The sequence below is a fragment of the Metopolophium dirhodum genome, chromosome 9 (assembly GCF_019925205.1).
Source record: "Metopolophium dirhodum isolate CAU chromosome 9, ASM1992520v1, whole genome shotgun sequence".
Lineage (NCBI taxonomy): Eukaryota > Metazoa > Arthropoda > Insecta > Hemiptera > Aphididae > Metopolophium > Metopolophium dirhodum.
The window spans coordinates 13,024,698-13,040,924 of NC_083568.1; the positions used below are offsets into that span (position 1 = coordinate 13,024,698).

At 30.1% G+C, this 16,227-nt stretch overlaps 3 protein-coding genes and 1 pseudogene across 4 annotated transcripts; 2 read left to right on the plus strand and 2 right to left on the minus strand.

Annotated features, from left to right (window-relative positions):
• Positions 1-566: 566 nt before the first annotated feature.
• LOC132951791 (NADH-ubiquinone oxidoreductase 49 kDa subunit) lies at positions 567-4,830 on the minus strand. 2 transcript variants are annotated; one of them, XM_061023759.1, is made up of 11 exons: positions 4,643-4,830; positions 4,344-4,569; positions 4,084-4,285; positions 3,653-3,840; positions 3,420-3,583; positions 3,239-3,358; positions 1,779-1,908; positions 1,620-1,716; positions 1,414-1,554; positions 1,266-1,325; positions 567-723 (listed from the first exon to the last, which is right to left on the minus strand). In XM_061023759.1, exons 1-10 carry the CDS (start codon positions 4,723-4,725, stop codon positions 1,288-1,290), a joined length of 1,389 nt encoding a protein of 462 aa, XP_060879742.1. In that variant the 5' UTR covers positions 4,726-4,830; the 3' UTR covers positions 567-723; positions 1,266-1,287. The 2 variants fall into 2 exon arrangements, with proteins under 2 accessions (XP_060879742.1, XP_060879741.1); XM_061023758.1 differs by lacking the exon at positions 567-723 and having other exon boundaries at positions 1,168-1,325.
• A 128-nt stretch (positions 4,831-4,958) lies between these two features.
• LOC132951792 (large ribosomal subunit protein bL27m) lies at positions 4,959-5,760 on the plus strand. The gene is made up of 3 exons (XM_061023760.1): positions 4,959-5,150; positions 5,230-5,399; positions 5,457-5,760. Exons 1-3 carry the CDS (start codon positions 5,096-5,098, stop codon positions 5,658-5,660), a joined length of 429 nt encoding a protein of 142 aa, XP_060879743.1. The 5' UTR covers positions 4,959-5,095; the 3' UTR covers positions 5,661-5,760.
• Positions 5,761-7,127: 1,367 nt separating this feature from the next.
• LOC132952991 (uncharacterized) lies at positions 7,128-8,822 on the plus strand (annotated as a pseudogene).
• A 6,563-nt stretch (positions 8,823-15,385) lies between these two features.
• LOC132952469 (uncharacterized) lies at positions 15,386-15,748 on the minus strand. Its single transcript, XM_061024779.1, has one exon. It carries the CDS (start codon positions 15,746-15,748, stop codon positions 15,386-15,388), a length of 363 nt encoding a protein of 120 aa, XP_060880762.1.
• Between the last annotated feature and the right edge of the window lie 479 nt (positions 15,749-16,227).

The following is a 16,227-nucleotide window of genomic DNA, read 5'->3' on the forward strand; positions in this document are numbered from 1 at the left end:
ATTATAATATAGGACAAATATTTTTTGCATAAATATGGCTGATGGGATTTCAACGCCACTGCAAATAGAATCAGGTGACATCATATGTTTTATCTGACTGGGACAAACCAACTTTTCAAATAATTCTTCTATTACAAGAATCATTTGAGACAGCAATGCTTCTCATTAGCATGTTCACCACATTTACCTATATTTTTCTTGTTTATTTTTATTTTCACTGTTAATAATGTTGTTATCTATAATGTGTAAATAACTAAAATCTGTTAGGCATTAAATATTTCAAATACACTTTGGATGTCGCTGTTTTCAGTTTTGACTTTTCAACAACTTGATATTGAATTTCAAGGAGCAATGATTTAAAAGGGTCATAATATGTTTGTATGGTTACACACAATTTAATTTTCCATAGTGTATAGTAGTTTGTATGGTTACACATAATTTGATTTTACATAGTGTATAGTTGTTTGTATTTATATTTTTTGAAGAAAGAGCTATAAATGACGGACATAAGACCACAAGGATTTTAAACTGGGGCTTATGAATTAAAAATAAATATAAATCGATAATTAACAAGTAAAACTGGCTCTATTGTAGCATACTTAGATACAAATTAATATAATTGCATGTAAATTAATGTAAAGGTTTTTACAATTTCATTTCTACAAAAACAACATCGTTATTTAATATATTCTACATTTTACAGGAACAAGAATGTACTTGTGCCTGAAAAAAAAAAACCTTCTGAGAATATTTGTTGATAACAAAAGGTAGTCCTTTTACTTGTTGATAAAAAGTAAAAGGATTAGAATATTTCTGACCATGGCTCATTCATTAAATAGTTGCAAGAAATGATTTTATTACATTCTATCAAATATAATAATATAATATGTACACAATGAGTAATGAAGACTATATTTAAAACTTATATAATTCAATTTTGTTTTTGAAATAATCTTTTAGTTTGCTTAGCTAAAACAACTATTAAAAATCAAATATTTTATACTAGAATAGAATCTAGTGTACACAGAAAATATTCAATCTTTGCAAATAATTTATTGAACAGGAAAATTTAGTTGTATTCGAATGTTGTGTAACACATTCACAAATCACATGATTAAGAAAAGTATACTGGTAAATACAATAACTTTAAAATCAATAAAATGCATGTACACTAAAAATAATTTATTTTAAATCATTATTATTGAATAACAAATTACAATACATTAAATTACTTAGCTTCGAAACAAGAACAAATATTTACTCACCAATAAACATCAGTACAAATACTTAACGATCAATTTCACCAAACACAACGTCAAGTGTTCCTAAAAATACAAATATTGAATGTAAATGAATCACTGTTCAATACTTAAAAATAATAATTTAAATTTGTAGCAATATGTTAGTAATTACCAATAATAGCGACAATATCTGCAAGGAAGTGTTTTTTCCCTATCTTCTCTAATGCAGCAAGATGTGCAAATCCAGGTGCTTTGATTTTACATCTATATGGTTTAGAAGTACCATCAGAAACTAAATAGACACCAAATTCACCTATAAAATATAATTAATAATTATTTAGAGCTAAATAAAAAACACAAAGAACATTTTTATGTTACCCTTGGGTGCTTCAATGGCAGTATATGTAGCACCTGGAGGTACTTGATAACCTTGGGTAAACAATTTGAAATGATGAATTAGGGCTTCCATGGAGTTCTAAAAATATAAATAAGTTATAGTAGTTATAGTGCTAAATATATTAGATATTCATTTATTACTTTCATTTCTGATCTTGATGGGGTCGATACTTTCATGTCATCAGTTTTAATTTCACCAGCTGGCATTTGATTCAAACACTGTTCAATAATTCTAAGTGATTGCCTCATTTCTGCAACTCTACATAAATATCTGAAAATACAAGTAATACGTTATAATATTTAAAAAACATAACATAACCTATGTAAAAATATAAAATGCATTGGGTACACATATTAATAAAAATAAATTAACATTGTCTTGTGAATAGTGCATTCTTATAATAGATGTATTAAATTATTTTATATTTATTTATTTATTTTTTATTGAGCTTAACCCGGCAACTAAAGCCATTAGCCATTTTTTTTTTTAATGGGAAGGAATAGTTGGTTTAAACATGTTTGTATGCGTGGCAAGGATTTGGTAGCAAAAAATTCTAGGTGTTCACCCATCCGGGAGCTAGCAACACCGGCCGATACGTACACTTGGAACATTTCCACAGTTGAGTGTACGGACCGCGCCACAATTTATATTTATTTTATAACAATGGAATGTTTTTTTTATTCATTTAAAGCAAGTAGTGGATGGTTATGGTTATGACTACAAAAAAAAAAAAAAAATAAACATAGTAGGTTAGGTATCACAAATGTCAAACTATCAATTGATACTTCTGCCATAAAACAGTTAATTTACCTACATAATAATGTTATGTTCAGGGTGTTTTTTTTGTTTTTGTTTTCATAATAATCATACTATTATTAATATATTAATTTATGAATAGTTAAATATTTTACACATGCGTATTCAGTAGACTGAGTGATGTAGATGTACTATATAAATGCATAAACATTTATCAACATACATCACAATTTATTATTATTAATAACGCAGTCATAACAAGGCCTTAGAGTTTTATGTATTTATCACAGTAGCGGATTTGGATTGATTCAAGAGGGGAAGGGTTGGAATAATAGTCTTGATGTTTAGCCTCGTTTCATGTTAGATTTTTATAATATATAAATATTTGTTGGATTAAAATATTTTTTTTTTATTTTAAAAATGTTAGTTATATTATTGAGTTTATTTGTATAATTTTCAAATATATTATTTTATTTGAACAGACATTTTTTATAGTTTGTTCTGTTTTATTTTTTAATTTTAATAAACAAAAATGTTTGATTTGGTTCTCTCCAATGCTATCATTAACTATAACAATCATATTTTTTATGCCTGAGAGCTGTGGTGGATGAGAACAATTAGAAATTTGATAGACACGTTGATTTGTATTAGTTTCAGAAAATATAGATGATTAACATCACGTTCTTACTAAATTTCTTTTTATAATTGTGTATCTTTATTTTTTAGAACAAATGCATAATGCAATATTTTTGAGTATACATTATTATGGCATTTTTGCAGCATAATTAACTTTTAAGAGCATTAGAGTTTTTTAGAGCATATTTTACTCTTATTAATAACTAACCTGTCATAACAATCACCACGAGTGCCAATAGGTACATCAAAATCAACTAGGTGGTATGCATCATAAGGCTGTGTTTGACGTAAATCCCATTTGATACCTGAACCACGTAGCATAACTCCACTAAGAAAAATAACATTTTTTTAACTTCATTATAGTTGTAATTACTCAGCATGAAACTAACCTAAAACCTAAATTTAGAGCGTCTTCAGCACTCACAACACCTATATCACGTGTCCTAGCAATCCAAATTCCATTATTAGTAAGCATATCTTCAGTTTCATCAATACGTTCCCCAAACTTAGACGAAAACTGATAGATATCATCCATCAATCCAAGTGGTATATCCTAAATAAATTAATTTTGATGTAAATATAATATATTCAATGTTATTAATGAATTATAATGTTTACATACCTGAGACACGCCTCCAGGACGTATGTAGGCAGCATGCATCCTAGCTCCAGATACTCTTTCATAGAATTCCATCATTTTTTCTCGTTCTTCAAATAACCAAAAGAATGGTGTCATAGCACCAATATCTAAGGCATGTGTGCCAATAGCCATAATATGATTTAACAAACGAGTAATTTCCGCAAACAATGCTTAAAAACACAAACGTAAGTATTAAAAACAATTCAAGCAGTTTTTATACACATTATACAGTAAAACTCTTTATAATGGTTCTACTATAAGACTGAAATCTTCATATAATAGCTAAGTGAGTATAACCTATATCCCGTATATTTAAGTCTCCATATAACAGAAACTTCTTTATAACAAAAAAATCTGCTGGGAATTAATCATTACGTTATAAGAAGGTTACTGTAAGTGATTTATATTCTTACTTCTGATATACTTTGCCCTCAATGGTATATCAATGTTCAACAATTTTTCCACGGCCAATGAGTAACACTGTTCATTACACATCATAGATACATAATCAAGACGATCGAAATATGGCAATGCTTGAGTATATGTCTTGTATTCAATTAATTTTTCTGTACCACGATGTAAAAGTCCAATATGAGGATCAGCCCGTATAACGACCTACAATATAATAAACATACAATGAAATTATGATTTATTTGTTATTAACAAGTTTTACCTCTCCGGCCAGTTCCAGTACTAATCTAAGTACGCCATGGGCAGCTGGATGCTGTGGTCCAAAATTGATGGTCATGTTTTTCACTTCTCGTTCAATAGGCTGAGGATTAGAATTCCATGCTTCCACCTTCCAATCACCAGCTTCTTCAGGCACAAACATTACAGGTCGCTCGAATTGTTTCATCTCTTCGACACCCGGATACCATTTTGATGCACTCCTAACATGTCTGCAAATAATAATTAATAGTTGCGAGTATTATGCAATACAAATAATTTAATATTGATCTAATATTTACTTACTGATAGATTCGGTCATTTGCAGCCAAATACTTCGTTAGATAGCCCAAGTTATTTCTTTTTACTAAATTCAAAACGGAAGCCATTTTTAATGTGAAAACTACTATGACACAATAAGACCGAAATGGGAAACTTTGGAGAAAAGATCCCTAAACTAGACCCTATCTCTATCGAATTTTTTTAGTGAGCGATTTAATTTTATCATACTCTATCACTTATTTCTGTAGGTCTTCCATGGAAGAATAAACTATATTACCAGGTTTTTCAAAATATTTGATAATATGTATTATGAGCCGGATTGATAATAGCTATTTATCCACAAGCGCGATTGCACTAATGCACTCATTGCAGTAAAATAAAATATTAAAGTTTCCGAATCAGATTATTTAATATCTTATATTTTCTAACTTTAATTTGTCTAGTGTCAGTTTTTATATTTCTCTATTAGTTTTCACGATGCTTAGTAATTTGTCATTACCCAATCTCATTTCTACAGTAGGGACAATATTACGTAAGTAATTAAAATTAAAAATTAACTAAAGGCTGAGGTTAACTTATTAAAAACATGTGTGTTTAAATTATTTATTTAGTTCGTAACAGTGTTAGACATGCTTCCAAAAAATCTGGTACAAGTACTGCCAATGTCGGTGGCCGAGTTCGTCCTAAACATAGAGGTATCAGATACAACGATGGCCGTGAAGTTCAGGCTGGCACCATGTTAGTGTTGCAGAGGGACCTGAGATTTCATCCAGGTCTTCATGTAAGTTGCTACTAGCTTTTAATTTTTGAAATGTTGATTTAATAATTGTTTGTACAGGTTGGTTTTGGGCGCAACGGCACATTGTTTGCTTTGGAACAGGGTAAAGTGGTTGTTTCATGCGAAAAGATGGATCCAAATTGGAATCACACTTGGGTTCAAAGATTTTATGGCAACCGCAAAGGGCAAACAATTTACAAAAAATTCTTTAATATCATACCAAAGCCACAACACAATCGATTTAAACTTGTTGAATCTATTTAGGGTGTTGTTAAAATTAAGGTTTCAGCCTATGAAATCTATTACTGTTTTTTGTAGAGATTTTTTAATTGTATTTATATGAAATAAACATATTATATAGTAATTTAATATTTATTTACTTATTTTAATTTCAATTTAGTAATACATTTAAATAAATTTGATCAATTGTCATATTTTTCAGATTAAAACAAAAATATTATAGTTTCATAGGTATTTGATATTACATATAAGTTATAACTGAATACTATTACCCTAAACTTTTTCATTGAAATTGTTAAAATTTTGTTGGGCAGTTATTAAGTTATACCTTATACCCTCAACTAATTTTATGGGAACATCACTAGATATAAGGAAGCATATTAAAATATAATGTGTAAGTCTAAATGTGTCTAAGATAAGTATTTTAAGTGTAAAGTGGGTGCTCTCGTTAAAATTCAGAACTTTATGGATTGAAAAGTTTAGATTATATGAAGGTATGTTGGATTCCTTAATGGTACCTTAAATTTGTATGCTGTATTACTGTAAGCACAAATTGACATTAATAAAGATGTGTACAGGATTAGCTACCTATCTATTGGATTAATAAACTGGTAGGTATTAAGCTTTGAATTTTCTAAACAATTAAATAATGTGGTATTTTTTGATTTAAAGATGCTATAAATGTTGACACCACGATAACTTGTCGTTCAAGTTCAACCAACAAGTCAAAAAAACTACTTAAATACAAGGTTAAAAACATCGCTGATAGTTGCTCATCTTTAAATACAGAAATACGGAAACAAAATATAAATAAAATTAACTGTACACCCGATGCTCTTTATATTGAAGCTCAATTTAATATTACCTATTACCTTACCAATAACAGTGGACACTGGGGCAAACATAATATGATGTATTAGACAAGAATTACTACCCAGTGACTATACAATCACGCCGAGTACACTCAAGCTATCAGGACCAGATAATAAACCAATATGCATGGCAGGTATAACCAAAATTAAAATCAAAATCAACAATAACTACTTCAATATATACGCTCACTAGTAAAAAATAAAAGCAGCCCAATCATACTTGAAAATGACTTCTTGATCAAAAATAATGCCCTGATCGATTTCAAAGACAATAACATTCTTCTTCTTCAGCTTCTACAGGCCGTTAAGGCCCATCACTGCTCCATACAGCTTCCTCCATTCCTCTCTATCATTTGATAATTTTTCTGGGTTATCAACCCTAAGTATCCCAGTAACATTATTTTAAGTAGTACCTAATATAAATATCCAATAAAAATCAACAATATAAACGCGCTAAATAGTATAAATAATACCAACTATATTATATAATTAAATAGAATTAAAAGGTATCTTAGGTACCATATTTAATTTCCCAAATAACTTTGCTATAGCTCACTGTATATCTACAGATCTTTTTTAACATTAAAACATTTAAAACATTAAAAAAATATTATATAGGTACATAGACCTAAGGGCCCCATACATTGACTGTTGACAGTTGACTCAAGAGGCCAAGAATCCTAATTCCGGCACTTTGTGTCACCTAAAACTACTACAGCATAACCCACAAACAAATGCGAATCAGGTAAGGCATTTAATATACAATTTTATATTGATTTTGGATATCACATTATAATATGTGTATTTTGCATACCACAGAATTGTTTTCCCATACACTTATACAGTGTTTTTATATAAACCCGCTTTCCAAATTTTTGTTTTATTTCTAGTCATCAAGTTATAGGGCAACGGACGTCGACGACGAAGACGTGGCCAACGACAATATCCCGCCGTCGAACACCAACGTGATGTCGATGATGGAAACGGAAAAACTTGATGACTTGAATCTCAATTATTTCAGTTTCGCGGTAGAAAAAATCGAACTCAAAGCCGAGATCGAACCGACTATTGAGTCAAAGGTTGACAGCGACAAGGCTGCAGCTGCTGATACGGATTTTCCACAAGCTACCGAATCTACAATATTTGCTGGAACGTTATAATACTATCAATATTCCGAACCATTCAACATTTTGTATGGATCAGGTGCTAGGATAACCTTCATATGCTTCAAATGATATTGCACCGGAGATTAAAGCTTCCATCGGAATGCTAAATTTGTATTAGATAATTCTATAATTCGAACACAAACACAATTGTGAATTCATGTTTTTACCATCCTCCATTTGTAAAGACTTAAGATATTACACCAAAAACGCAGACCTGAGTTTAGATCCGTCGCACTCAGTCAGTAATAATGTCATGGATGTTTTGCGTTATCCCTTGCGATATGGTCGTATACCGGCGATATATCGGGTGGATCTTGAAATGTTTCTAGCATCCGTTTTCTTAAAATATAAATTTGATTCCGAATCTACACGTATCGGCTTGAGTCCAAAACTCTTGAAGGTAAGATCGCATTTAAATTCATAGAAGGCGAAATCGAAGCGTTAATCTTCGACTCTTGGATCCGGTCCACCATCGATCTTATAAATTACGACGAAAGTGTCTCGAATTAGAAAACGACAACTATCATGAGTTTTGCACCGTTAATTTTTATTATTATCACATTTTTTTGTTATCGCGTTATTTAATCTTACACAACATCGACGTTTCCACCAGAATCTTGACGTCCACCTCGATCCAAGGGTTTCTGGATGAACAACGTTATCGTCCAAATCCCAAAATTTGTCAGCTATTGAAATTATCTATGTCAGATGATATGCAATCTATGATGGTTTTGTACTTTCGGGGATTGTACATTCGGGACAGTGATACATTTGAGGCCGAGTTCGAGATCACCGAGTTTGAACAGTCGTTGTACCAGTCACTGAATGAGTTAATCTGCGACAGAATGAACTTCGCGATGTCAACGGTTAATGATCGCAAAGGACATGGTGGTGAACATTCACCCGAACTCTTGCTTTACGCGCACATGTACGGCCTTACTAGGAGAGAAAGTGTATCAATGCAGTATGAACAACTATAATACTATATATATTTCTTATGTAATATTTTGTGTTATTTAAATATATATTTTTAATTTAGATGCATTGAAATCAATTGTATTTTCGATCGCCATGACAAAGACTGCTACAACAAAATCTTCGCTGAATCGGACAACGTTGTCAAAAACAATTTATCTCAAAAAAAATAATTTTGGACATAATATTTTAAATTATTTCTTATAGTATCTGCATTTAAAATAAAATACTCATTTTTAAATTTATATAATATTTTCTACTTTAAATTTAATCTAGTAAAAAAATTAAAAGGTGTAAGTGGGTACCGTCTTCCTGCACAGTAGTTGTAGAATAAGTCATTGTAATGTATGTCTTATATTTGGATTCAATGAAAAATCATTGCATACGAAATATGATTCAAAGTGGAGACGTTGTATCATCCTAGCATACTTGTGTGAATAACCCAATTTAATAATAATAAAAATCGAAAATATCTCATTGCTATAACTTTCTATTAAAATGTTTAATGTTAGTTATGAAAAGAAAAATAATTTTTCGTATGCAATAATTATTATTACGGTTGTCTTTATATACATATATATATATTTTAACTTAAAATAACAATTTTAGACTTTAGTATAGTTATTTCGTTGCAATTCAGAACATATTACAGGCATATTGTTTACATTTTGCCTAGATATTATTATCCGGCTTGCATGATTATGATTTATGAATTAAATTTTCACAATCATGTACCACAACATTATTTTCACTTTTCAGGGTACACTTTTGTTTGCAATACCTATTTTGTAATACATCGCCAACGAGTTGAACCAGTGGATTTGTTAACACTGATCCAATACAAAATGTATAATTATCTAAAACTAATAATGGTTTTCCACGTTTACTTATAATGAAATCAACTATTCTGTTACGGTGTGTATTTTATAGTAGGTTCATAAATCAAAAATTTAGTTTTTATTGACAAAATTTTAAATTTAAACAATAAGAAATACACTAAAATGTTATTTTATGAGTATAATATGTTACTGTTAACAACGCTATTGGTTCAAACGTAGTAATACATTCAATAGTTATACTTTATCGAGAACAATTATTAGAAAGCGACTAGACTGTGTACTGTTATACAATAATGGTTGGTTTCGTACGTATCGTACAACTGTTGCAATATAACGAGTACAATAAGCAAGATTGGCAATATAAATTGATAGAGTTTGGGAAATAATCCCGATAATCAGTGATAAATTTATAATTGGGTGATTATACCTATACGTGAAACTGGCACTTCAAAGTTGGCACAATAATCTAAAGTCATTCCAATAAACTCTTCTCGGACTTGTTGGACGTTTTTGGAATTTGTTGGAAGCTACATTAAAAGTTATGCAATTTTTCAAAGTTAGTGGTGCCAACTACATGCCTAGCACTGCATATGCAAAAAAAACTTTAAAACTCTACCAACAATATTCATATAACATTGTTGGACATTGTAGTTTGTTGGAATGTATTTCAAATATTATTCAATTTCAAAGTTTGTAGTGCCAACTTCACAACCAGCACTACAAATTAAAATAAAACGCTGAAATCAGATCCAAAAATATACACGTATTTGAGACGTTGTTGGACTTTTGTTGGACATCGACTAAAAAAATATTCTAAATTTATACAGTGTTAAGTAGTTAGTTTGGCTCATATAAAAATGATATTTCAATTAAAAAATGTATTTCGTTATATTGGGTTCTGGTGTCCAACAACATTAAAACATGGTCAATTTTAAAATTATTATACGAAATATAATTATAAAGTATTTATTTTAACATTTTGGTAGGTAACAATATTAGTTTGAGTGGCTCAACGCGGCCCAGTGGCTGAAACCAATCACGCTACGTGATTGAGAGTAAGCGACAGCTAGTTTTCGGATGGGTTACCACCCAGGTAGTAGTGTGCAAAAGTCTCACCACACATACACGTGTTCCTAACCAACCGTACCAAAAGTTTCAACCTTACCATACCAACACTACCAACCTTACGAGCTAATGATCTCAATCGTCGAAGTCTTAAACTTATAAAAAAAAATGTTATTTTGCTTACGTGGCATGCATTGGATTTAATTTTAAATAGTAAACACATTATTTACTCAGGCGTTCAAAATAAATAAATGTGGCGTTCACCGACAAATGCAGAATATTATTATTCACCTGTATGATAAATAAATAAATAATTTATGATAAACAGTACTTTTTGTGTGCTGATGAGCTGCAGATAGCTCATAAAAGAAATCGAGAAATCATGTTTATTTAATTCAACGTTCAACGTTCACATACGTTTTATTATTTTCTTATATTAATACAAAATGATTTTTTTAAAGGATAGTTTAATAACGCCTATTATTCTAGTAATTGCAGTTTGGGTTATGCCAGCTACTCCAACTAAGGAATTAGAAACTTTGAAAGGTTTGGATTCATTTATTGATGTATAGTGATTATATTAATTGTATTAACATTTTTGCATTATATGTTGATATTTTATCAGCAGTGATTTGTGAATTTTTTAGAATTAACTTATAATCTGAACCCAATTATTATTATGTTATACCTTAAAGAAAAAAAAATGTATGCCATTTATTTGGTTTTAAATGTATACAATAGTATTATGATGATGTAGCTAGGTAATAAAAATGTTATACCTGCCTGAGGTATTTTTAAAATATAGATATTTTTTTATTTCAGAGAAAATATTAAATCTTTTGTACCTACATCGAATCAGTGTTAACTAATTTCATTATATCCAGCTGAAGTATAATAATAATGTATTAAAAATGTTATAAGTCAATCAATTTGTTGAAATTTTACAGAAATTCGATTTTGCTTTAATTAAGCAACAATGAATATGTATTAATGTTATCATCAATAAATGTATTCATTTTTTTTCTACATAGGTATGGTCGTATGGAACATAATTTATATAGCAGTTTAAAAAATGTAATGACGTATCACGTACTTATACAAAATAATCGGACAGTTGGTTAATTTTTTTATAGTCTATCATTGTACGAATATTATTACATCGTAATTTGTAGTAATAATAGACAAGATGAACTAATAAAAATGTATTGTTTTATTTTTAGAGGATTGTCGAAGTAATAATTTAAATAAATAATTAATAACATTTAAGATATTCCACATAATTAAAATATTAAAATATTGATCGTAATTATATTGAGTATTCTTAATTAATTAAGGTTGAGATTAATGATCATTATCTCAATAAATGTTGATTTATCGAAAACAATAAATTCCTAATCTATTTTTGTTTGACGTTAATTTCCATTTTAAAGTCAATTGGTCATAGTCATAAATTATTATAGCTATTAAGAAAGTATCTTCAAAACTGTATACGTATGTAATGTTTACATTATCTCCCTAAATTACCTTATACCAATTTTTAACGTTTCCCGAATAAAAAAAAAATTCTAATAATATTATTTAAAAGTAATATAAAAGCATAAAATATACAAATGTATTCCAATTTTTTTATAAGCCTCCAAGGTCGAATAAATTTGTAAGACAGGAAAATACTATTAGCTATCTTCTAATAATATTTATAAGATTCATTATGTAATTAATAATTATTGAACATAATATACATCTAAAATTAATTATTGATTGTATTATACTATGTCTAATCTCATTATTAAAATATACTAAAGGTAGATAGGTTATATAGTTCATTTATATTTGAGAAACCGTGACGGAATCAGTTTGTTAGATAAATAACCAGATCTTATAAAGATTAACAATTACTAAATTGTAAGCTATTTGTCATTTTGTCCTTAAAAAATGTTTATCGGCCCATATGATTATATTATAGTTTAATAGAGATTAGTAAATCATTGAATTCATCAATTGTTTATGTAACTTAGCAATGTATTATACTATAATGGTTTATAATATGGATAATTTTGAAATTAAATAGATATGTTTGGAATTATGGGATTCTACGGTAAGTTAATATTGTAATTAACAGATACCTAAGTAATTTTATTTGTATTACATCCTGTTTTTTAAGTACCTTATTAGACGTAATTATAATTATTGATTTGATGATCTTAAAGATACATTTAAGCTATTTTAATTTTACATAATATTTGGGTATTTGGCAATAACACCAACCAATTCTCTATAAAGTAATATCTATTGTTAATTTTTACGAATTATTTTCTGAGAGCAAAGCCTTGCACCATGATTGGTAAATTGTAGGCGATTTTCTGGTTTCGGGTTTCCATAAAATTCACATAACTAAGTCATTCAAAAACTCATTCGACTCTTGAATTTTGTTTATTATTAATCAGTAAGTAATTTGAATTTTTGTTCCTACCTCGGGCTATAACCGTTTGAGCGAATCGACACAAAATGTGGTATGTTTGAGCGAATAGTTAAATACCGATTGGGCAAGTGTTTTTATTCCACAAAAAATACCATTTTGGGTTCAACCAAATAAGTATAAATAATTTTATTGGTAAATTAGTTTATATATTGTACAGTGATGTACATTGTGAACAGACAAAATAATATCCTCGTACCCAGACAATCTTCCATTACACATACGAAATTCCTAACGTGCCACTGTACAACTTTAAAAAAAAAAATAAGTAATGTTTTATTGTACCCATAGGTTACTGTGGGGCTGTCGGGAGTAGCGCCTTAGTAGAAGGGGAGCTATTTGACTGGGTCGAATCCAGCGCTCGCCGACGCGGTTATACGAAACCCACCGATCTATCTCGAACGAGAGCAGCCGGCGGGGGACCGTCAGCCTGGCGCCAGGGCGCCCTGACGTAACCCGTCGGAGGGATGTTTCCGCGTCACCCAAAGGCGTGAAGGAGCCGCCCTCGCGACATATGGCTAAAGGTGTAAAAACCCCCGAGGGAATGGTCTTATAACTCCCCGTCACACAGTGGTTAGTAATGTACCCATAGGTACTTTTGTCATAATACTCACTACCTAGTGTATTGTCGTATTGATATGATGTACTAGGTTTCTACGTTAACGCCTTATTAAAGGCTAAAATTGCATTAGGGTACAGTTACGTTACAAAAAGTTTGCTGTGTAGATGTGTAGATGTGAAGTAGGTATTATATTAATAATAGGTATAATACTATAGTAATACAATTTCAGATAATAATGCAGATTACGAAAAATTAAACAGCACTACAGGTATGTACTTGAAACTAGATAATTAATTCAATTTTAAATATCATATTATATCGTGATTCGTGTCTATATACATTTCTCTCGTTAATGTATACTGCAAACGTAAATTCCATAACCTGTATATTTTAAACTTCTCTAATGAAAGAGGAATCATAAATTTAAAAATACTTTTAAGAGGATGTCACACCCGCATGTGTTTTCTCCGTCTTATACACACGTACAACATAGACAAAACGCGTTTACGCAGTCCAAGTATAATTCGCTCAATTTTGATTCTAGAATAAAAATACTTATTATAAAATTTAATTGTGACAGTATTTCTAAGAGCATGATGGTGTGCTATAACGTTCATTATATTGTTCAGAAATATCAAACATTTTAACATCTTTAAAATATGACCTTTAACTTTTCGAAATTTAAATTTTTCAAAAATAACTCACCGTCTTGCCTTCCAAAATATCATCATATTTTAATTTTGTAATAGGAATAATATTATGATTGTAATTAATTGGTTTTATTTATTTCTAGGAAAGATATGTAAGTATTTTTATTGATTTTTTTTGTTAATTAAGTTTTTATTCATTAATTTATATAAGTAATGGAGTTTGCAATTGTTCTGTAACAACCTACAAATCACAGTATTATAATTTATCTTTAAGACAGGTTATTATTAGTTACCTCTTACTTATTAGTTTAAACCTATAGATAATAAACTATATCAATATGATTAAAAATTATATTTTAAACATTTAGAGTTGATTGCTGTTAATCGGTACTTTATGACCGGAACTATACGTAAATAATATTATGTATTATGTAGTCTTGTGATAACTGTTTAACGTCCTTGTGATCTGTTGATCCAAGCAAATTTTCTGAATGTGACATAGGTAAATTACGAGTCAGTAATCTATAAACCGCTACAGATTCAAGCACATATATTGATTTAAATTACTTTTTTTTTTAAATTCATTGTGTATAACTTTTTTCATGTTTACGAAAAATAATGTTTTTAGTCATAATTTTTTTTTTACTTATTAACATTTCATTTACAATCCATACAAAACAATAAGTACAATTAGTACATTTTATACATGGATATTAACAAGATGTTGCACTTATGAGTAGTGCCACCCGATATTCATAATCTAATTATATGACACAAAAATTTAATATAATGATATACCTATCTGGCCAATAACTGCAATTTTTAAATTATCATAATAACTGTTATAGTTCGTATTTAGTATTTACTTACTCTTATTATTTTATAGGTGTATTATGAGGAACCTATTTTTATTTTCCATACGTTTTCTGAGATTCCTTTAATAAAATATGTATCTAATTAGTCAGAGCAGAGCGATGGATGTATTGATTTTACAACGACGTGTGTTTGTTTATGTCTGTTACGGTTAGGAGGGCACTTCATCATTTATAAGTTTAGAAAGAAACGTAAGATTAGCCTGTTTCCTCCTGTAAGATAGAGTAAACAAATGGAGGCACTCCAACACAGGTTGATACTTGTGAGGTGCTCACTCAATGCGTAATGCGAAAGCGGCAAATTTCAAAAATTTACGCTGAACTCTTTCCAGTTGACTACTACCATCGAATGTGCACGGATCCCAAACAATTACCCCATACTCCAACACAGACCGAACAAAAGAGCAATATAACGTCTCAAGAGAGCTGGGCAGTTTAAATTCAGCCGAAATTCTTTTCACAAAACCGAGAAGCTTCAAAGCCTTACAAATAACTTTCTCAATATGAGTACAAAAAGTAAGCAATCGATCAAAAGTTATACCAAAGTCCATAACACAGTCATCTGGCTGCTTTAGCGCAATATCATTGATAGTGTATGTAAACATGACGTGCTCATTGGAACGAGTGTAAGTCATGGTTTGACATTTAGGGATACTAAGCTCCAAGCTTAGTCCCCAGGCTTAATGAGTGACAGTATCAAGATCATGTTGTAAGAGTTTACAATCATCATCGGTGCCAATACGAAGAAAAAGTTTAATGTCACCAGCGAACAACAGAAGTTCGCTGCGTTGTATCACATCTTTGATGACATTAACAAAGAGTGCAAAAAGACCGGGTGATAGATGCTCGCCTTGAGGTACACCAGAGATTACACTAACTGGGCTGGAACAGAAGACGTTGACCTTGACAACCTGTCTCCTCTCAGATGAATAGGAACTGAACCACGATAATAGAGGCTCACCAAACCCAAGATTTAACAGAACGCTCAACAATGTACGATGGTTCACGCGGTCAAAGGCCTTTGCGAAGTCCAAATAAACGGAATCAATCTGTGAATGCTTACTGAAGGCCTCAAAAACGTACTCAGTAAAAATTAAATTACAAGTTGTTACAG